Genomic DNA, 23,765 nt, shown 5'->3' with positions numbered 1-23,765 from the left:
TGCCAAAACACGGAAGTAAACGGCTACACAAGACAAGTACAAGTACAAACTCCAAGTGACACACACGTGTTTTATGCGAAGTTTGTTTACCTTAAAAACGCATTTCTTGTTTGCCCCTTGAATAGCTCCGATCGGTGGGAACGTTTTAACATCTCCTTGTTGTCGATAAGTGCGCTGTACCACGAAGAAACAAGCGAGAAAAATAATCGTGACAAAATGATGTGAACGACCTAAAAGACTTTACCACACATCAAGAGATTAGTGAGTATGAAGTCCTTCAGATCTCCAGGGCGTCATGGATATGCGGTGGATGTTTCACCTTTTCTGCCTTCTACAGTCGCGTGCGCTTCATCTCAGTATTATGGAATAGCAGGTAAATCTAAATCTAAATCTAATCTAAATATCAGTGTCTTGCATTTATTCGTGTAAGCATACATGATTGTCATAAATGCAGATGGTTTAGTGCTATTTTTCTTTGTCTTTTAGGATGTGGGACACTTCTTGTGCTGGAGCAGAGTGAGGAAAATATTTCAGTTGTGAGGAGGTGATGTTTCTGTTACTGTACATTTTTATTACAGTTCATCTACGTCAAATTGTAATGCAGAATTGATGTGCATAATAGAAATAAAGACATGAAAATGTACAAATGCCTTCATTAGAAAACATAAATCCACTGAAAATTGCGACCTTTGGGCCAGTTGGGTAAAGTGACCAAAATTAAGGTCAGTCAAATGTCATTGATCATTCACTAAAGGTTGAAATGTTTTGGTCACCTGGGCAGCTTTGACTGGAATGATGGGCTCTTCGATGTGACGTGGAGTGAGAACAATGAACATGTTTTGGTAACGGGAGGAGGTGATGGATCTTTGCAGATCTGGGACACGGCCAATCCTCAAGGTCTTCTGCAGGTGCTGAAAGGTCACACACAAGAGGTCAGTTTTGCTCGTAACTCCAAAAACAGCACACATGAAAACTGCTTGTTCTACTTTATTTCCCCTTATATTTAATACATTCTAACTGCAAATTTACAGGTGTATGCGGTAGATTGGAGTCAGACGCGGGGGGAGAATCTAGTGGTGTCAGGATCATGGGACCATACAGCCAAAGTGGTAAGTGTGGTGTATTTGAGGAGTTACATTGTAAAAGATGCAAAAGGTGATATAAAAAGTGATATAAAAGGCTTTTACTGTGGCTCGAAACATGGAAAAACACAATTTGTGGCTACTGTTATGTGTGGCTGAAACCAGCCTGATTCCACTGGAATCAAAAGTCATTTAGTAACCAAACAAATCCAATTTTTAAGATAGATGCCTTTTCCACATACTGATGTGAAAAAATGTCTTTCTTGATTATGATGCTTATATTTTCCACAGTGGGATCCTGAACAATGTCAGGTAGTTGTGTCCCTCCAGGGTCATGAAGGCGTCATCTACAGCACCGTCTGGTCTCCTCATATGCCAGCATGCTTTGCTTCAGCCTCAGGTGAGTCCAAACAGTGCACACACTAAAAGAATATGCGCTTACATAAAAATACTTTTTTATGGGGGCTGACATGATCTTCGGTTCAACTACTCACACAGCTAATTTCAGTAACCCCTCTGTTATGGGACACCATTCATGAAATAAATTACTGGCTGATGGTGAATAATGGAATCGACAAATAAAAATGCGCATTTCTGTATGATGCTTGCATGCATGTCGCAGAGTGTTCATTACTAAATGTGCCTTTAAAATTGCATTACAAGCAAATTATAGAGTAGAGGGCATTGAATTCCAAAGTATAATTTGTGTCAGAGCCTCTCCTCGTATGTCCCTGTCCTCCCTCTCCTTTACAAAATATGCAAATAGAGCAGTTCTCTTAAACCTGAACTGGTAGTACCATCATTCATCCCTTGAGGTCAGCAGCGAACAATGAGTGTCCTCTTGAGCTTCCTAAGTTCACAAAATAATAACATGCTTGTTTCGTTTGGATTTTTTTGTAGATTCATAACGCATTCATATTAGAAATCTTTAAATAATCGACTGTTTTCGTATGGTTTGCGCCGTTTTGTTTGTGTAAGATGTTCTGTCGTGATTGAATAAATAATGTCATTCCAAACCTGACTCTTTCTTCTGTGGAACACAAAAGAATATATTTTGAGAAATGTCTTAGTGGTTTTGTTTCCATACAAGGGAAGTCAGTGGGGGCCAATGTTGTTTGTTGATAAATATGATTTGTCAATCACTATTGCATTTTATGCAAGAATGGTTTCATTGAGTCTAGCACTCACAGAGCATAAAAGCCAATGATGTTAATGACTGCACATGAATGCATATACACGCTTAAAGCCCATCTATGGTTCCCTGAAGGATCACATACATAAAATCTCACCCATGTTCCTCTGGATTGAGTTCAGCCCTCCTCTGGAGCTGCTGATGGAGGACCCTTTTCTTCTGCTATTAAATGTTGACAGCACATGTGTAATGAGATGTCTGAAAATCAATACTAAACCCCAGCACCGTGGCAATGCTCAATATGATCGTGGAGAAAAAGGTTTATGTGAAATGCCGCTTCAGCAAAGATGCATAGGTTAGAGAAAAAACCTATATGAGCTAAAGGCCAACACTAGACTTTTTACTTTTAGTGGTCACTACCTTTCCAACTCTGTTTTCATCTTTTTCAGATGGCTGGTTGTATCTGTAACTATCTGCATAGATAGAGGTTCTGTTTTAAAGGAATAGTTTACGCTTAGATTGTTCCAAACCTATAGTATTTAGTATTTATTTTCCCTACTATGGCAGTAAATGGGGGATGAGATCTGTTTATTTACTGACATTCTTCCAAATATCTTCCTTTGTGTTTAGCAGAACAAAGAAATTGATCCAGGTTTGGAACAATCTGAGGGTGAGTAAATGACAGAATTTTCATTTTTGGGTGAACTATCCCTTTTATGCGTTAACATCCATGTTTCTTTCAATCTTGATGGGTATTCATATTTGATGTTATTTAAAGGGACAGTTCACACAAAAATGAAAATGTTGCTAACCGTTTACCACCATCATATTGTTCAATACTTGTATGACTAATGTTCAATCTGTAGCAAAGAAGATTTTGGGCAAAAATGTAAGAGACATTCTCAGTCACCATTCACTTTCATTCTATGGAATAAAGATACAATGAAAAGTGAATAGTGACTGAAATAGATTTTTACCATGAAAAAAATAACATCAATTCGGAGACTATCCCTTTAAATTCTCATTCTAAATGATTACATTTTGTTTCTACAAGATGGATAAATCAACAGTTGTATATTATTCAGCCTTGGTATTGCAAATGAATCTCATACCGGTTGTTAATGAGTTGTAAAATGTTCTTATGTTGATTTTCTATTTTTTGCCATGCGACATCTGCTCAACAGATGATATAATCAACAGAGACTACATGACTGACTCTCTGCTTTGAAAAGACAGTTTCAGCACCTCTAGATAATCTGGGAACTCTTATCAGAGGTTCCACCTTTTCCCCTCTTTGTGCAGTGATCGCAAGAACTCTGACATCTTTGCCCAGAATGCAGGACATCTTAAAAGCATATCGCTTATACACCAACAATGTCAGCAAGATATCCATTCTGCTGTAATTAAAGCAGTAGTGCCAAGAATGAGACACAAATCAAGTTATTATTAAACGTCTGCACTGAGGTCATTGCAGCTAATGCAAATTGAGACTTTTTTTATCTTTACATCTACAAGACGTCCCTCACACACATTTAAGATCTTTGTATGACTTCACAAGTTTTTTCAGTTGTTTAGTTTGTTACTTACAGTGCTGTTAAATCTTGTACCTTCAATCTGTAACTTTTACCTCTATATCGCCATCTCTGTTTAAAACCTGAAATTGCAGGTTATGTTTTGTTATTGTCTTAACATGTGTTGAAGCTAAATGACGGTAAACTGACATTTCTGGCAATATTGCTCCGACTGTCTCTGACACAAGTGTACTGTATTGTACATATTGGAATTAAACCATCCGTTAAATTACATAATTGTTTCCGGCTCCACTTGCACTTTATCTTAATGTCCGTATGACAGCACATTACAAAAATGGAACCATGTTGGAGAACGTTTAAAAGATAGATTTGAAAAAAATCTTACTTGAGTAACATTGTGCGTATTTGTGTACAACCCTAATTTATTTTTTGTGTGCAGAACAGACAGGAATTCCCTGTGGGTCACGCATCAGCGTGCCTTTTATTTATTCCATCAGATACAGATCTCCAGATCAATAGTCATGGCCATAAGCATCCTGAGATAATTAACCAAAGTAGTGATATTCATTTGAACTGTGATCTATTGGATGATCAATAAATGCAACATTTGGATCGTGCTGTTTTTAGCGTTGTGCAGTTTAGATTCATGGCCTCCATTGATCTTTGAACTGTATTGTGTATATACCAGATACAGATTTTCATTTGAGCAATACAATTATGTGGTGTTCATGGCATGCAGTCTTTGTATTCGGTAGTGTTTATGATTAAAAATAAAGATAGTAAATTGTTCCACCAAGGAATTAGCTTGGGCCAATTCAACCAGCTTTGAGTTCCAACTCTTGAGCCTTTTCCTGTGGTTTGCGGTGAATTCTAAAGTTGCAGAAGGTCAGAGACACCAAGTGTAAAGAGATTCCCTGTTGAAATCCATGGCCTGCGCTACATTGGAGAACTGACGCAGTGTCTTGGCACAAAATGGGTCCCTCCCGCCCTGGGTCCATTTCTGCTGAGTGGCCCTTGAAATTAACGTTATGGTTCGCGGGGTCCTGCGGAGAGAGCAGGGTGGGAATTTAATTGAGAATTTTTCTTGCCTCTTTTGACGATCTAAATGTATGGCACATGAGACTTAAAGCTTGTCTCTGTTGCTAGGGGATGGGACCCTGCGAGTTTGGGATGTGAAGGCAGGAGGGTGCAGGCTGGCCATTCCTGCGCACAAGGCCGAAATACTGAGCTGTGATTGGTGCAAATATGACCAGGTAAGTATTATTCAAATTAGTCACCACAAAGACTATTTAGTGTAATTTGGTACAAATGTGAATTGAATGTCTTTTTTTTATTTCTCATTCTATTGTGTATTGAATTATCTCTGAGCACCTAATGAAGGTAAATATAATACGGTTATAATAAGTGCATGTGAATCTTCACAATCTGTTTAAGATAGGAAGTTTGTTTAGAACAATGTACAGATAAATTATTTGCTCTATGTTGCAAAATAAAGGCAATATAAAGTAGACCACTATGTAGACTGTATACACAATATGTAATATTCTGGCATTCCGTTTGGAACATAGCCATCTGTCATCTGAGGTGGTGTGCATAATAATGACTGTCTAGCTGTTGCGTTCAGTTCATGCTGACTTTCCTTTGTGTCGTCAGAATGTTCTAGTCACCGGAGCCGTAGACTGCAGTCTTCGTGTATGGGACCTGCGAAACGTCCGGCATCCTTTGGCTGAGATGATAAGCCATTCTTACGCCATCCGCAGAGTAAAGGTACATTTACGTTTAAAAAAAATGAACATTTTGTCTTCATTTACTCACCCTCAAGTTGTTCCCAAATTTCTTTGTTCTGATGAACACAGAGAAAGATATTTGGAAAAATGTTAGCAACTAACATTTCTGGGACGTCATTGACTACCATTTTTTTTACCAATTTTTTACCAATTTTTTTTGTTCTGTTAAAGTATATCTGTAGATATTTTAAAGATTTTCGGAAAGCAAACTTTAATTAAATTTTTTTTAAATTAATATTTCCTTTTATGGTAGTCAGTGATGTCCCAGAAATGTCAGGTGCTAACATTTTTCCAAATATCTTTCTTTGTTTAACAGAACAAAGAAATTTATACAGGTTTGGAACAACTGGGGGGGGTAATTCCTGACAGAATTTTGGGTGGAGTATCCCTTTAAGTTCTTAAAGGGCCAGTGTATGAAATTTAGGTTGTGAATTGCAACAAACTACGGAGGCTGACAGAGGACTAAGATATCGTTACGTTTTCGCTTCTTTGCTGAAGGAGATAACATATTTACGATTCATGCACCCTAGAGCAGTTTGTCCGTTTAGGGCTACTGTAGAAACAACATGACGAATTGCATATAAAGAGACTCGCCATGTACTGTATGTAGATAGAAATAGCTCATTCAAAACTAAAACATAACGCTTCATTCTGTAAGGTTTTTATACACCTCTGAAGACATAGTTATGTATATTATAATGCATTTCTCTCTAAAGATTCTAAAAAAATGACACATTGGACCTTTAAACTTTTCTTACGTGCACTTCCGCGTTTCAGTGTCACATTAGCTTGATCATTGCTTTGATTTAAATTAACTTCACAAGTCTTGTTTTACATAAATGAGTCACAAGCTTCTGTGCGTTTCTGTGCTGTCTGTGACAGCTATGGATTTCCTTAAGTAAACGGTTTTCCTTAGGGATGTGTTTAATTAAACTGGACAAAACGTGTTTACAAATTGGCACCACTTACGAGGATAACCCAGAGTTCAGTGCACCCTGCACCCAACTAGTCTGCTGCCTGTCATATGCCCCAAACATAGCCAGTTACCAGTCACAGCCTTGTGGGAGAGTTGTAAACAGAAGCCACTGTTAAAAATTGTCATATGACATCTCGGCTACGATTTTCCAGAAGCCATAAGTGACTCTAAAGCCAGTTGGAAGATGTCTTCAAATGAAACAAAATCTTCCAAGCCAAAGAAAATCTTGTGTGATTCAGTGTTAAAATATTAAAATGTCCAACGGTGACTGATAAACAGAAACACTCTAGGAAAAAAGCAAATGATTTGCTAGCCATTCATGAGCTATGAGGAAAAAAACTGCTCAGGCAGGATCAGAATAAAAAAAAACAAGCTGTTTTACGTTGATGGTTTTGCTCTGAGGGGTATAATACAGCAGAGCTGTGAACCGTGAGATTGTGTGTTGTTCAATGTCATCATATCATCAAATGGCTTTGAAATGATCATTGTGTATTCGTATTATATGATTATCGTGTCATTTTCGTTCATTGCACTTCCCACATCAGGGATGAAGAGTTCCGGTCATTGTCTTCATCATTTAACGTTCTGCAGATTATGAAAAAACCTCTCCTGCTCATGAGAAGGGAATATCTGAGACTAATATTTCTTGTTCATTCAGTTGAGATCTTAAAGAGTGTGAGAGTTCATTAATAGATAGATCTCAACAATCTCATTTTAAAGTTGATCACTTTTTTATTCTGCTAACAAGAATAGATTTTTCATTCGGACTTCGCCTGGGGAACGTCCTATATCAGCAATTCTAATAAACTACTATGCATTTCAAAAAATAAATGGAGTTTAGGCAAAGATTTAATCATAGATTTTAAATGAGAGTGCTCTGATTATTTTACCTCATTTAGTTTTTGTTCGTATTTAAAGGGACAGTTCACCCAAAAATAAAATTCTGTCATCATTTACTCGAGTTGTTCCAAATGTGTATAAATTTCTTTGTTGTGATGAACACAGAGAAAGATATTTGGAAGAATGCTTATAACCAAACAGTTCTTGGCCAGCATTTACTATTTTAATACAGGGCGCTTGTTTAAGACGTCAGCATGTTTCGACTTCAGTACGTCTATGGCAATTATTTTCGCCAACTACTGTACGTTCACTTCTCTTTCATTTGTCTTTTCTAGTTCTTCCCATTTTACCAGACCGTTTTGGCATCCTGCTCATATGATTTCACAGTCAGGTGAGTGAAATATTCATCTTTGGCACTTTAAACCAAGATTGAAGGCCTTTTTGAACCGATTTCTCATCAGATTTATGTGGTAGGATGGAGTGTGCCACACTGTGTAGTTTTACTGGATCAATTACCATGCTGTCTCTTTCCTGCGGGTGTTCCCTTCCTTCACAAAGATGATTATAAAGATCTGACATCTGCTTACAGTCCTACACTGAGCTCTTGAAGAAGTACAAGAATATTGTAATTTTCTTTCTGAAATGATACATCATCCATCAAAAAAACTCTCATACTGTGGGACTTCTCATTTCTAAAGACCTTCTCTATAATCTTTTGGCTGTCCTATCGAAATTTACTCAACCATATTATATGCCGAGGATGTTTCCAAGTGACATTTTAGATGACAGTATTCATATTTCTAAATTGTAGTGTTTTTCTCTCGATGAATGGTCAAGTCTGCAGTGCTGGCGAGATGACAATAAACGCTGCTCTTTGCTATTAAATACGGTTGTAAAACCCATTGATCTCATTTTAGGGTAGAGCAGTTTATAACCGTTGCGGAGGGTATTTCATTCATTTAGCGCGTGGTTGTGTTTTTATCGAGCGTGGAGCTCATTTTTGCATATATGAGAGTCAGATAATCAGAAGTCACTGTAGCAAGGCAAACGTCACTGCTTTTCAGCAACAGAGATCTCGTCTTTGATACTAAACCATTCTTGATGGCTTTATTCTTTTGGAACTGCCTGGCCTAGTTGATAAAACTGGTTGAAAAAAACATTGATTTTCTTCTTAGATTTAATGCAAATTCGCTCTCTTAATCTCAGAAACCGTTAATAGGAATTAAATCTGACACGGCACTGCAGATTTAGAACGCTTGTAGAATGCTGTCAGATATATATTTCTCATTTCTGAGTTATGTAGTCTTGAAGCAATGTGCCAGGTTAAGCTGTACCACAGAAAATAATTTAATATTTAGGAAATAAAGTCTGTAAAACAAGCTAAATGTACGAACTTTTTTCCCAGAAAAGGGAATGAATACTTATGCAATGTACTGTATTTATTTCAGTTTTTAATTTTTAATAAATTTCCAAAATTGTCACAAACCTGTTTTTTTGTTTTGTCATTATTGTGCATGGAGTGTAGATTAATGTAATTTTTTAAAAAATTTTAAATTGTTTAAGATAAGGCAGCAACATAACAAAATGTGAAAAAAATGAAGGGGGACGAATACTTTTGTATTAAATCTGACACGGCACTGCAGATTTAGAACGCTTGTAGAATGCTGTCAGATATATATTTCTCATTTCTGAGTTATGTAGTCTTGAAGCAATGTGCCAGGTTAAGCTGTACCACAGAAAATAATTTAATATTTAGGAAATAAAGTCTGTAAAACAAGCTAAATGTACAAACTTTTGACGTTATGCACTTACAATGCCTTGCAAATGTATTCATCCCTCTTCATTTTATTCACATTTTGTTATGCTGCTGCCTTATCTTAAACTACTTTAAATGATTATTTTTACATTAATCTACATGCCATGCACAATAATGTCAAAACAAAAAACAGAATTGTGACTTAGTAGAACTTTGCAAGTTTATTAAAAATAAGAAAATAAAATGAGTACATTGCATAAGTATTCACACCCTTAACTCAGTAGTTGGTTAAAGCACCTTTACAGACTCAAATCGTTTTGGGTATGATGTGACAAGCTTTACACATCTGCATTTGGCAATTTTCTGCCATGCTTCAGATCCTCTCAAACACTTGTCAGGTTGGATGGAGATCATCAGTAGACAGACATTTTCAGTTTTCTACAGAGATGTTCAGTTGGGTTCAAGCACTAGCTGGGCCACTCAAGGATATAGACGGAGTTGTCCATAAGCCACTCTTGCATTGTTTTAGCTGTGTGCTTAGGATCATTGTCATGTTGGAGATGCCTTGTCCGAGGTTCTGAATGTTCTGGGCTAGGTTTTCATCATCATTATCTCTGTATTTTGTGCCGTTGAGCTTTTCTTCTACTTTGTCAAATTCCCCAGTCCCTGCAGCTGAAGAACACCCCCACATCATGATGCTGTTTAAACCACACTTTACTGTTGAGACGCTATTGTACAGGTGTTGAGCAGTGCCTGGTTTTCTCCAGACATGATGCATGAAACTGAGATTCATCAGACCAGAGAATCTTGTTTCATCAGACCAGAGAATCTTGTTTCTGACAGTTTGAAAGATTTGTTGATCTGGTGGTTCCAAACCTCTTTCATTGAGGATTAATGGAGGCTACATGCTTCTGTGAACCTTCAATACAGCAGATTGTTTTCAGAAGTCTTCCCCAGATCTGTGCCTTGATACAATCCTGTCTCAGAGCTCTACTGGCAGTTCTTTTGACCTCATGTCTTGGTTTTCACTTTGATATGCATTTTCAGCTGTTGCACCCTTTATAGAGAGGTATGTGCCGCTCCAAATCATACTTATTCAATTGAATTTGGCACAGGTTAACTCCACTCGAAGTGTATAAACACCAACAAGCAAAACTAATGCTTCTGAGCTAAATATCAAGTGTCCTAGAAAAGGGTATGAATACTAATGCAATGTACTTATTTCAGTTTAATAAATTTCCAAAGTTGTCACAAACCTGTTTTTTTGTTTTGTCATTATTGTGCATGGCGTGTAGATTAATGTTTTTTTTTTTAATTTAAAGTAGTTTAAGATAAGGCAGCAACATAACAAAATGTGATAAAAATGAAGGGGGATGAATACTTTTGCAAGGCACTGTACAGTATATATGTCTTTCAGAGTGTTGTCTCGGGTCAATTGATCAGGTTTTTCCCTGACTGTTATCTGAAGAAAGATCACTGAAAGTGCTTTATCTGTACTGACAAGCTTTGAAAATGAGAATTGACTTTGTGTGCAGCCGTTGCTATAAACGGTCTTGTTAGAGGCGAGTTTGATTTTCCTGCAGGTGGTGATTGTCACCTCGTGGTTAAAACATGATGTGTTTATTTAAGCCCAGGGGCTTGTGTTGCCAAATTTACTCACGAATGTCAGTCACGGAAATTAGCATTGCCAGTTTGTAGGATAATGATTAAAAGGTTTATTGGACTGTTTAGACATCTTTATGAACCCTTGATCTAAAGCTTTTGCTTAAATGTTTGAAATTAGTTTTGACCTAAAACATGTCACATTTCCTCACATAAGTTTCAACCGCAGTCTTGTTAGCAGACTCGGCTCATTTAACATGAATTATAGGCAATTAACTTTAGAACTAGACTTTGGTTTTGCTCCCTTAGAAATCAATTCTTTTTAATACCGGAAATTTGTTGTTTGAACAGAGTGGTAACTCATACGTCGCAATTAATCTTACCTTTAAGCTTTACGTTGTGTAGATGCAAACCGGAAATGATTTCCACATGAAGATGAATAAATAGGAATCTGCTTTGTTCGCTTGCGGCTAAAACACAAAGGTGTTTATTTAAATACAAAACCTTTTTAAAGGCTTGACGTTCAGAGAGAGCCACCTGATGCCACACACACTTTGCTATTTACCTAACCCGGTCCACTCAGTCGCTCTTTGAGATCTGTCACTTCTGGTTTAAAGGAGATAAGGTGTCCTCTTTCATACCCAACAGCTGCCTTTTCTGAGTTGCTATGACGGCACTTCATACTTACGTGCTGGTACTGTATTGAGTACAATGGGAAAATGATGTCGCGGTGTGTGTATTATTTAAAAACTAGGCAGGGATGTTGATTTTTCTCTATTGTTTTCTTCTTTGTATTGGGAACCTTTCTATGTCTTGCGTTTTGAGGATAGTTTGCTCAGATTGCTCTGTTAAATTAACTAGGTATGATTTTATAACCTGTCTGGTTTTAAAGGCAAGTGGATCAGATACATTTCAAACTTTACAATAACTCAATTGTCTGTTGAATAAAATCAAACCTCAGGAGTGACATAAAGTCATCCAACAGCAATGTGAAAGACTGACAGCATGACAAGACACATAAAAATTGTGATAAGAGGATCATCACTTAAAACATTTTTTTGAACATTTCATAAGTACAAATATTACTATTGCTTAAAAGTGAATATGAACTTTGAAATATGAAATATTGTTAATAGTTCACAGATAGAAACAAAATGATAGGGCTGTCACGATTAATCGTGCGATTCTTATGCACAGTTTCTCAACGAGTTACGGTTAAATGCCACCACATCCGAAAGCCAGAGGGCGCTCTCGTGCAGAAACTCCAAATAAGCGCCGCACGTCCCACAAAAGAAGTACCATTTACACATGTGCTACGTCCCAATTCGCATACTATCCGTCCTAAATAGTATTTGAAAAGTATGTTGAAAAGAGTATTCCAAAGATTCCCGGATGATCTTCTACTACCGGTAGAAATTCGAAGTGCAGAATGATGCACACTCTAACGGCTGATATTACCCACAACCAGTGTTGGGTGTAACTAGTTACTAAGTATTTAGTTACTGTAATTTAATTACTTTTCTCCTGAAAAAGTAAAGTAAGGGATTACTCTTATTTTTCTGTAATTTAATTACAGTTACTTATGATGTAATTAAACTAAATACGGTGTAATATATACAAAGAAGTTTCCACTTAAGTCATATGCTTTAATGTATTCTTCTCACATTTGTAATACTTTGGTCAGTTAATAAGAATACTTTATGTAGTTAAATGTTATTTATATGAATGAATTAAAAGAGCTGTTTCATGTCTATCCTTGAATCACTTCTAATCAAGGTTGAGGTAGGATATAAAAAGTAATTAGTAATAAGTAATTAAATACTTTTTGGAGAGAGTACTTTGTACAGTAATCTAATTACCCTATTGAATATGTAATTAGTAACTAGTAATTAATAACTTTTTCAGAGTAACTTACCCAACACTGCGCACAACTCACCGCGAGTAGGCAGAGTTTAGTGACCCTCCACTGCATTTTCTTTTTAAAAGTGCTCATAAACCTACATATGCTAGAACCCTAGGGGAATCCCTGCGAGTTAAATAAAAATTGCGAATGAATGAAACATCTTGAAATAAAACAAAAGAGCAAAACACAATTGCAAAAGCAGTCTTCATATGCAATTTATATTATGTACGTCAATAATCTGACATTAAATCAGTCTGAACGGATTTATTGCAACCATTTTTTTGTGAATTAGTCTTGACTAGCTAGGGTCAGACTAGTACGTTTCTCTAACTATGCATCATACTATGGTGAGCAGCGAGTTATTTATGTTAGACACTTACATTGTCCTCGCTCTGTAAATGCAATAATTGCGTCCTTGTATGAGCCAAGTTTTCTATTTACCTCAGCTGCTCAGTTCTCTGGTAATATCAATGGTATGACCCATTTCAGGAGCTAACTAAATCACAATTTACAATCAGAATATGAGCAAAGTTTGCATACATTAACTAAAAACGTTAGTGTTGCTAATTCAAAGTGGCAGTGATTAAATGTCAAAGCGCGGTTTAAGTGCCCTGCCCCCTAGCTGAACTGGAAGTTTTGATTGGTTTTGCCCCCAAATAAGACCTGTCAGTTATTGTCTGAAGTGCTGGACTCCACAAATGTATTAGCTTGAAAAGTTCCTGTCAAACGGAAGCTCACCCTGTTTCTCCATTGGCAACTTTGTCTATGTTGTACTTTTTATTTTGGTGAAAAATAAATGTAGCGAAGTTGAATACTTTATTCAACTCAAGTAGGAGTAAAAGTAGTACCACAATTTAATTATACTTAAGTTAATTAAAAATGTACTCAGGTACTGTAACGAAAGTATTTGTAATTAGTTACTTTCCACCACTGGTTTAAAAGTGTGTGTCGGTCCAGACAAAATATGTATTCTGTGAACATTGGGTTGCTGGAATAAACCGTAAGTCACTTTGGATAAACGTATTTTACAATTGCATGAATGTAAACGTAATAAATAAAATGCAATGTGTAGAACTTTGTGAATGATAGATGATTAAATTATACCGACAATTCTGTCAAATTCTTGGCCCACAGGTTGCAGGCAAAGTAATTCTGTTTATTGAACTATATACAATTTGTGACAATTTTATTGGATGTTTTCTGAGCCCCATATCTTGTAGCACCCTCTTGTCTCTGAATCTTTAAAGTGACCGTAACTCAGACAGTTTCTGCATATCTAATGTTAATCTTGAGTACTTACAGAATATTATCGTAGCCTTCAAATATCCGTAGAGTCTTTAGTTTGATCACATTTATAAAAGACAGATACAACTGTACGATTATTTCCGAAAACATACGATGCGTGCGAGGGGGGGAGGGCGGAACTAAAGCACGTGTGCACCAATTTCCAACAAAACACAGACTTACCACGTGCGGTTCATGTCCAGAACCGCTCCATCTATCAGTTTCAAACGATCTCCAAATCCAGCGTTATATCCACCGTTTATATAACATCCATCAATGAAATGTCGTGAACAAACAAACACACCTCAACTGCTCTCACTGTCGCAAGAGTAACAAGCTGCAGCTGCGGGCCTTGTGAAATATATGTGTGTGCAATAGTGGAATTGACATCAAAATTCAAAGTCTAATTTTAAAATATGTGCTTTAATGTATAATTCTCACATTTGTAATACTTTGGTCAGTTAATAATACTACTTTATATAGTTTAATATTATTTATTTGAATGAATTAAAAGAGCCCTTTCATGCCTATCCTTGAATCACTTAACTAATCAAGGTTGATATAGGATATAGAAAGTAATAAGTAACTAAATACTTTTTGGAGAGAGTAATTTGTACAGTAATCTAATTACACTATTGAATATGTAATTAGTAACTAGTAATTAATTACTTTTTGAGAGTAACTTACCCAACACTGGTGGGCGGGCTATTTCTTTCGCCTTGCCGTGGGCGTGCTTTTCCGTGAGAATTGCCCAATAATGGACTAAGAAAAGTTGTCACGTAACGGATTTTCATGTTCGAAAAAAACTCTCAGAAACCTATACGAACCTTGGGGGAGTGTATCGAGCACAGAAATACTACGTAAAACATCCAACTTGTTTTTTGACAAGTTGACCATGTCAAGCATGAGAAGATAGCACGTTTAACATTGTAAAGAAGTTGGAATGCATGACACAGCATTGCACATCCCCTTTAACATGCACCAATTGTATCGATGGCACTTTGGTGATTTATATCTCTTTATAAAAACCTCCATACCCCAAGTCTCCCCAGTGTGCTTATAAATAACATCTTTTAGTTGTGCTCTATGGCAATGTTAGTATTAATGCCTGCATAATGTTTTCCTATAGCCAGGGAGGGTTTTTTTTGCAGAGAGGTGATTTAATTACATTTGCTGAATGGATCATTCAGGCCCTGGTGAGCCAGGGCTGCGTCAGGGCTTTGAGCCGCAGGGCCGTCAGAAAAGACAAACGGCCGTTCAATTAGCATGATTGCCTTCTGCTGTTCTGCCTTCACAGATTCTGGGATTACTCCAAGAACCAGCCACTGCTGGAAACGCTGGAGCATCACTCTGAGTTTGTGTGCGGCCTGGATTTCAACCTGCACGTCCCTAACCAGGTAAACCAGCAAACTTGCTCATAGCGCTTAGGGGGCGACGTCCCCAAGTTTTGTTCTTTGACACATTGAGGAATGGTACCTTGTGTTTGCAATGTAAACACAAGGTAATATGAATACAAAATGTCCCAAAATAAAATGAATGGAGGAAAAATAGCAACTTTTAAAGCGTGAGATATGTTAGGGCTGTATTTTATAAACTCCTTCAAAGTCGTAAAGTGTAATTCAGCCTTTTCCACTATTGATTCTTGATAAAAGTTTTAAAGTTGGAAGCCATTTCAGGGAAAATCCCAAATATCAAGATACACATCGTATATCATCACAAGATAGACTTGTTTCATAGAGCTGTATCACACAGTCCTGTCACTGAGTTAGTTGTAAACGCTCCACTTGAGTGAAATCCGTTCTGATGGAACAGCATCTCTTAACTGAGAAACTCGAATCAATATTTTCCACACTCCCTCCGAAGCTCCTGTTCATTTCTTTTCACACAAACTATAAAGTCTGGTCTTTCTGAAATGACACCTGAAATGTCTCTCTATCTCACGAAACAATCACGTCGGCCTTTGTTCGGCGAACGTGTAAATGGAAGCAATCATAGAGTAATACAGTGATGACGGCACTCGGCTCATTGAGATGTGGGCTGCAGTCCTCGGGGGATCGGCTCTTGTCTGCTGCCAGCACTCACTGTGATGAATAAAAGTGAGAGCAGTCAATGAACCATCACTGAGCTGACGGGGGAAGTCTGCAGTGACCCCTCATCAGCTTCGGGTACCATTTTTAACTTTGGGTACCTTCTTTAAAGCCCAGTTTCTTTAAAAATGGTCGTTTCAGAGAATACAATAATCTTTGGTTTGGTCTCTATTTTTTGTACAGTCCTGTTTTGCATTTATTTAAAAAAAGTGACTATTTTTCTTGCATTGTCAACCTTGAACAACCTTATCTATCTAACCGTAGTTTTTGTACGTTGATTTCCTTTAACACTACAGACTTTTACATTCAACATTATAAATGCCTCGCTCTTGCCTTCACATCTCATTTTGGTAATGTAGAGTCTCCAATAAATCTTAATACACAAAGCTTTTAAGCTCACACAGAGGTCTTGCCAGTTTTGGAGTATTTGGTATCTTATAAGATACGATGTCTCCTCTAAGGGTGCACGACCGGAGGAATGACAGAGATGAGCCGCAGCATGTCGGAGCCAAATTGCCGGAGTGGAAAATTATGTATAGATTGTGCCTTATTGTTAGATCCGCATGTTGAGTCAATGCAGCTGTTGGCAGGCTGCAGGTGTCGTGGGATGTTCTTGCAAGGCGAGGGCAAGAACTGTGAAGAGATTTTTTTTGTACCGCAGTCTCCCTGTTCCCTGCCAACCATAAACACACATACACACACACACACGCACCATCTTGTGGGGCTCTCCTATTTGCTGTCAAGACTAATATACAAACCCATAAGTCCATTGTTAAATGCACGTATACAGTAATGGCCAAAAGTAGGGGACGCCAGCATAGCCATTGGTCGATTAATCAGGTGAGTAATTGACCTGGGCGGTTTACAAGTTTACCCAATTAACCCCCACACAGTACATCGGCCCCCTCACAAACCTCCCTACATAATTCACATCTGCTTGATGGATCACCACCTTCCAGTTTTACACACCACACTGAACATCTGTACAGCCATAAAGTGAAGCCTTCAAACGCAGTAATTATACTTCATAAGAAGTAGCCAGCATCCACCCACAGCAGGTGATGCATCAGAACTTCACTGTTCACGCATTTTGACAAGGAGTTTGAATGTCTTTCTATAAAAGAACACATCTCATCTCATAATAGATATTGTTTCTGAGATGAGCAGAAGCAGAGTAGCAAAGTCACATTCTTGCGCTCTGCCTCAGGTTAAACCGAACAATGTGTTATCAGCTGACCACCCGTCCGCATCCCGTGTCACCCGCTACTTCTCGAACCCAGAACTCAGTCTCCTGCGCCGCTGCCTTCTGCCTTCAGTTTCTCTTCTGCACATTGCAGTTAAGTAATTAATGGAGGACTTGTTCCTCTCAATGGCTGCAGGAGTGCTCTGAATTAATGAGAGAAACAGACTGCAATAAAACAGAGCAGAGTCTTTCTTTGGCAGCGGTGTATTGCTCTCATATTGTTTCGAATAGCCTCAGGCGGGGATGTTAGGGGGAACTGTGCCTTTTGAAATTTGATTGAAAGGAAAAGGGACATTGTATGAAATGAATATGAAATATTAAGGATGTGTGTGCGATCCACGCTGTAAATGTTAACAACTGTCTGAAATCGAATGTAAAGTTTCAGAAAACGCATATATTACACATTGCATAACAAATTGTTTATTCAAATATCTATGTTTCATACATTTCTGTAGCTTCAATGCTATAATTTCAGTATTTGTGTTATTTGTCACACGTGGTAGGGTTCGTTTAGGACAAGGTGAACTTTATACAAAGCTTCGGTGTTCTCTGTCTTGGCAGTTTGTATAACAGCAGTTGTGTCCTTTACGTGAGCAAAAGAAGTCTTTGAAGCATCATCAAACAAAATAAATGTGTTCACTCAGGTGCCCAGTTTTGCTTGCTCATTGGAAGAGAAACATCATTATTGGGCATTTCGAAAAAAGAAGCATATGCACACAAGTCAATCTCTTGTTTTCTAATATCAAGGGTGCGTTCTCAGCATCACTAAAGCAGCCGAGTGAAGCCAGCAGGGGTCTTCATTTTACTGAGGCCATAAGCTATCTGCTTTTCGTTAACTTGAATTATAATCGTATAGCTTTCAATATATGACAAAAGCATTTATTAATATTCTCAGCTATCTATTAAAGTGATGCACTTGTTTTAATGATATGACTATTGCTTTCACAGGTTGTGGACTGTTCTTGGGATGAGACAGTAAAGATCTACACCCCTTCATGCCTGACCTCCTTATAGAGCTCGGTGCCGATATAAGATAATGCCGTAAGATACGGCTGTGATTCAATCACGGGTGCAGAGTTTGCCAAGATTTCAGTGCGCTTTTCCTAATGATGCCATTAAAGCAAGCAGAGGGATTCATCATTCTGGAGTAGAAACAAGGATGTAATCTCAGTCTAGAACTTTTCTATATTGAGGGTTTTGGGTGTTTGAAAGTGACTAAAAAGTCAAACTAAAATGTGAGTGCCTTTTTGCTTAAAGTTGGTAGTCACAGTAATGCATACTGTTTGCCTTCTGTGTTGTTTTGTTAAACTGACAAATCAATGCAATTTGTCAGTCTTCGCTGTGGTAAAATCTTATTTTGTCGCACACTCAGACGTAAATACCAATGGATATGTTAACAAATTCACGAGTGTGGAACATCATGGCACTGAATAATTACTGTATTCATATAGTGTGATTTTGTCATTGTGCTTTTTTAGCCTAATTGTACAATTTTGTAAATATGCAAACATTAAAAATATACAGAAAATGACTGCCATTTTAAAAGCTTTATCAATGAGGAGGTGTTAACGGAATGACCCCGAATCCCCGAAACTGATATGAAATATGTGCAACTGTAAACAAGCTTGAAGCTCAAACTAAGACTTGAGTAAATGCAGTCATGTTCCATGTTGAAGCACACTCTTTAAAACAACCTAACATAACCTTCAACATTCAAAGAAGCTTTCTGTTGCACAAAGGTTTTTTGGAGGAAAGGGGTTCTAATTAAAAGTACAGAAATAACTAATAAAAGGTAAGAAAGAAATGGCTCTTTTTAGAAAACAATTTCTCCAAAAAATGCCAATATCAAAAGCTCCTTTATTTTAATGAGTGCAGATCAATAAATGATTACTTGACTAATTCAAGTACAGCTTGCGTTATTGTTTATTTCTGACTACCTAGAAGTAAAAGTACTTTAAAGTAAATGGATTGACTGCAGTGGACAGAAAGAAGGACACAGTGGCAGATACGACGTGTGTCGCATTTATTCGGTAACCCCCAGCGCCAGTGCTTGTGTTGAGTTAAATTACGCACGAGCGAGCGCAGTGGACGCAGATCTCGAGTACGTAACGGAGACGCCGGGAACCCCCGGTCTATGAGGACGTACTTGTTTTCCTAATAAACAGACCAGTTGCTGTCTGATTTGTTTATTCTGTTTTTTTATTTCGCTCACTTATTTATGGGGACTTATTCCGGTTGGACTTGATGCATTTTGAGTTTTGAGCATTTTGCACCAAGGTCTTTTTGCCCACGTTGGGTTTTTCTTTAGTGCGTGAATAAACACAATTTTTGCATCCATTTCTGCCGGAGAGCATCCGTATAACAGTTCCGATCTGGTGTCTGCTTTTTCATCCTTCGTGCGAAGAATCTGAAGGGAGACATGGAAGTTTGCAAAGGACGTTTGTTGGGCATCTCGGTGGCCGTGGCGCATGGATTTTTTTCGGGCTCGCTAAATATCCTATTAAAATTTCTCATCACGACCTATAGCTTCAAGTATCTCACTTTAATTCAGTGTCTGACCAGTGGCACTGCGGCGCTCACACTGGAAGTGCTGAGGAGACTGGGCAAGATAGATATACCACCCTTCAGCTTCCAGTTAGTTAAAGTTTTCGCGAGTGTTTGTATTTTAGCAACGTTGCAGTCCACATTAACTCTCTGGTCTCTCAGAGGACTGAGTTTGCCCATGTATGTCGTGTTTAAACGATGCTTGCCTTTGGTCACGTTGGGAATTGGAGTGTGCGTTCTGAAGAACGGGATCCCATCACCTGGCGTTATAGCGGCAGTTTCAATCACAACCGGAGGAGCAGCATTAGCTGGTAAGAATATGTAGGATATTTATTGAACATAAATAGTTTTAACACATATTTCAACATAGATGGGCTGATGCAATAATGAAACTTTACATTTGGTGTGACTGTTCGGTTTATTTTGTCTTTTATTAGGAAGGGGGTCACTTAAAGGGAAGGTATACCCTAAATGAATGAAGAAGGAATTATGTCATTATTTACTTACCATCATGTCATTCCAAACATGTATGGCTTTATTATTTCCTCTGCGGAACACAAAGGAAGATATTTCGAGAAACGTTGGTAACCAAACCACACTGACCCCCATTGACTTCCATTATTTGGGCACAAAACCATTTCTCAAAATATCATTTCAAGAACAACATTAAATGATGTGTTATTACCTCATTCCACTGCATAGTAATTACAAACATACAAACTAGTGTAATTTCTTATATCTTGTGGTTTATTGTGTGTGTTTTTATATCTATTAAACACATTTCTCATGCCGTTCTGTTTTATTTTTAACTGTTCTCCTTCAGGGGCTGGAGATTTAACAGGTGACCCTTTCGGCTACGTAACAGGCGTTTTAGCTGTTATCGTTCATGCCTCCTACCTGGTGCTCATCCAGAAAGCAAGTACAGACAGTGATTATGGTCCACTCACAGCCCAGTATACCATTGCAGTGGTGGCGTCTCCTATTCTCTTCATCTGCTCCATTGTAAGCATGGACGCCATTGAGATGTGGACATATGAAGGTTGGAAAAATCCCTTTATCACAGGCATCTTCTGTGCCTGCATCCTCATTGGTTGTGCCATGAACTTCACCACACTCCACTGTACGTACATTAACTCTGCCGTGACCACCAGCTTTGTTGGGGTGGTAAAGAGCATAGCCACCATCACGGTGGGCATGCTGGCCTTCAACGACGTGATGCCGACTAAACTGTTTGTGGTAGGTGTTGTGGTTAACACAGCTGGCTCCATCACCTACTGTGTGGTGAAATATTATGAAACCCAAAAGAAGTTGACTTACCAAGATATGGATGAGGACAAGGACGAGGGACCGCCAGGAGAACCTTACGTGGAACCAACTAAGCCTGATGGAGATATGGAAACTCTTCCCAATGATCTGGAGAGCATTCCGAACGGAAGCCTGATGACGTCGGCTGACGGCGAGGACCAGGGTCCTGTTCGTGAGAATAAAGTCGCAGAGTCCATAGAGTTTGAAAGACCAGCGGTGACATCGGACGGCGAGCCTACGAGACAATCTTTAAGTGACAGTTATCTAGGGGTCTGGAGATCTGTCCGTGCCTTAAAGTTCCTAAAGAAAGACACATTAATTGATAATATGGAGGTTCAAAGTCCTTGATGATTGGTTTTATGCTTGTCAGATGTGCATGTTAAGTATTGGTAAGAACCGATAGTCTGAACAATGTTTGTCTTTTTCTCTCCTGAACATGGTTTTATGGAAAACCTTTATTTTTTTAAAAAGGTCCGTTTGTACATTAGAGGGATTATAGCATTTTGGATGATGTGCATACTGTATACCTGGAATCCCAAGAATTATAATTATAGGGTTATTTATTGATTTGCCAGAATGAATTGTTTGATTAAAGTAATATTGTTCGCCAAAGGTAGAAAGTCAGGTTGGAAATTAACAAAGACGAAAAGTACAAATATCGCAATTAATTGGATTGTTTTTGAATGATCATTTGTTTTAATGCACGCAGTGTCTGTGCTTGTATATCTGTATTTTGTCTAAGAATGCAATTCTTGAAATGAAGGCATTACATTTTCCCTTTTGCATGTAGTATGCACTATTAGTTTAATCTTTAAACCAAAATTGTGATCTTTGTATATCATTTTTAACAATATATAATACAATCTACCCACCTACTGCTTTAAATCGATAAAACATCTTTATATTACCAATAATTGTCTGTGATGATAGGGTTTGCTCAACAAAATATAGCACAGAATTATACATTTGGAACAAAATGACTTCATTCGTGTCAAAGTTACTTAAATCAGTATCTTTAGAACAAGAACTTATATAAAATTATATATTATAAGTTACTATAAATTATATTATACATTTTATTATATTATATTATAAAATTATATAAGTAATATTTTACTGAAGTACAATTCTTCTCTGCTGCTCTCAAGTATAATGATCAAAATATATTTTTTAATCACCACTAATAGAGCAACATATTGTAAAACTATGTCTGAATGAAAATAGTTTTGTTGAATGAATAAACTTGAACGAATGAAACTTGAACTAAAACTACAGAATAACATTAAATGTATTCCTTTTTGCCTGACAATTAACAAAGTAAAAGCACATGAACTTCTCGTGAAAACCATGCTTTTATAATGAGTTTTGTGATAATAGATCCACAGCAAAGGCACAGCGTGGACCATTGTCTTGTTCATTTTGCTTAAGGCATTGTATGATAACACAATTTGCCAGATAATATAACACAAGCCCTTAGAGGTAAACATATAAAAACTTAATGTCATGCTTTAAGCCGTGTGCGAAAAAGATGTTATGCTTTGTGATTCTGTACTTTGTGATCTTTTGATGAAGCATTTGTTTGCATTTGGTTTTGGCTCGTGTTCCCATTCTTTATATGATATATGACCAGTGGAGGTTTAATTTAACATTCAATGGTTCTGTGAGACTGTCAAACAGATATTTCCAGGACATATTGTTAATTACAATGCTCTCCAAACATGCAATATTATGACAATATAAAATACATGGCACCTGTGCTTTATCTAGGCTTACATTATGTCTTTAATAGGCACCAAAAAAAGCCATTTTATGCATTAACTAATGCATCTGGGTAATTGCTGTTTTATAGAGCGCAATTCTCCAAATCTTAGAAGGAAGTGAATTGCAAATATTTGCTTAATCGGTACATTTCTTATCCTCCTACTCTCCACAGCTGAGTAGCTTCAAAACTGTAAAATAAAACAGTTGGCCATGCAAAATGTAATAAATTAAAAATATATCTAAATACTAAGAAATATGAATTCAGTTGTTTGAGCTTATGTTAATGCTTCTTTGTCTTATTTTAAATTAATTTATAGTGATAGTTCACCCAAAAATGAAAATTCTGTCATCATTTACTTCAAACCTGTATGAGTTTCTCTCTTCCGCAGAACACAGAAGAAGATACTCTGGAAAATGTTGTTGACGGAACAGCGATGGCAGCCATTCACTTGCATTGGTTTTGTGTCAAATGCAATAGAAGTCAATGGCTGCCACCGCTGTTCGTTTATCAACATTCTTCAAAATATCTTCTTTTGTGTTCTGCAGAAGAAAGAAAGCCATACAGGTTTGAGATGACAAGAGGGTGAGTAAATGATGACAGAATTTTCATTTTTGTGTGTACTATGCCTTTAAGTCATCTTGAGGCCCATTTGAAGTTTGTTGAGAAAGACTGCCCTGATGGCATTGCGCCATCTAGTGAAGGAAAGTAGACCAAACACTCTCCAGTGTCCTAAATCATAGACCATTTAACCAAACTAGAGGCACATTTAAACGTTTGCTAACAGTTAGCAGTTTGTTTTCTTAATATTTAATATTTACTTTAGTGTTGTATCAAAATTAATAAAAATTAGGATGTAAGTAGGAACGGATCTGAAGAAATAAACGAGAACGCGCGTACGTTGTGTCCCTTTGCAGATACGGTAGTTTTACG

The 23,765-nt window shown here is 37.5% G+C and overlaps 2 protein-coding genes across 3 annotated transcripts; both read left to right on the top strand.

The window, feature by feature from the left end:
- On the top strand, positions 1–18,755 carry pex7 (peroxisomal biogenesis factor 7). 2 transcript variants are annotated; one of them, XM_057353365.1, is made up of 10 exons: positions 1–373; positions 487–544; positions 782–932; positions 1,032–1,109; positions 1,374–1,482; positions 4,893–4,999; positions 5,400–5,513; positions 7,685–7,740; positions 15,192–15,291; positions 18,173–18,755. In XM_057353365.1, the coding sequence occupies exons 1-10, from the start codon at positions 268–270 to the stop codon at positions 18,236–18,238; spliced, it is 945 nt and encodes a 314-aa protein (XP_057209348.1). In that variant the 5' UTR covers positions 1–267; the 3' UTR covers positions 18,239–18,755. The 2 variants fall into 2 exon arrangements, with proteins under 2 accessions (XP_057209348.1, XP_057209349.1); XM_057353366.1 differs by lacking the exons at positions 15,192–15,291; positions 18,173–18,755 and adding an exon at positions 7,824–8,612.
- Positions 18,756–18,875: 120 nt separating this feature from the next.
- Positions 18,876–22,043, top strand: slc35d3 (solute carrier family 35 member D3). Its single transcript, XM_057353363.1, has 2 exons — positions 18,876–20,079; positions 20,592–22,043. Exons 1-2 carry the CDS (start codon positions 19,644–19,646, stop codon positions 21,419–21,421), a joined length of 1,266 nt encoding a protein of 421 aa, XP_057209346.1. The 5' UTR covers positions 18,876–19,643; the 3' UTR covers positions 21,422–22,043.
- Positions 22,044–23,765: the final 1,722 nt, after the last annotated feature.

The sequence above is a fragment of the Triplophysa rosa genome, linkage group LG15 (assembly GCF_024868665.1).
Source record: "Triplophysa rosa linkage group LG15, Trosa_1v2, whole genome shotgun sequence".
Taxonomy (NCBI): Eukaryota; Metazoa; Chordata; class Actinopteri; order Cypriniformes; family Nemacheilidae; genus Triplophysa; species Triplophysa rosa.
This window is presented reverse-complemented; position numbering and strand designations above follow the sequence as displayed.

Excerpts from the sequence above, each read along its gene's own strand:
- pex7 (XM_057353365.1), top strand. The coding sequence starts at position 268 with ATGAAGTCCTTCAGATCTCCAGGGCGTCATGGATATGCGGTGGATGTT. Across the intron at positions 374-486 it reads TCAGTATTATGGAATAGCAG|GATGTGGGACACTTCTTGTG; the intron begins GTAAATCTAAAT and ends TTTGTCTTTTAG. Across the intron at positions 545-781 it reads AATATTTCAGTTGTGAGGAG|CTTTGACTGGAATGATGGGC; the intron begins GTGATGTTTCTG and ends TCACCTGGGCAG.
- slc35d3 (XM_057353363.1), top strand. The coding sequence starts at position 19,644 with ATGGAAGTTTGCAAAGGACGTTTGTTGGGCATCTCGGTGGCCGTGGCG. Across the intron at positions 20,080-20,591 it reads CGGAGGAGCAGCATTAGCTG|GGGCTGGAGATTTAACAGGT; the intron begins GTAAGAATATGT and ends GTTCTCCTTCAG.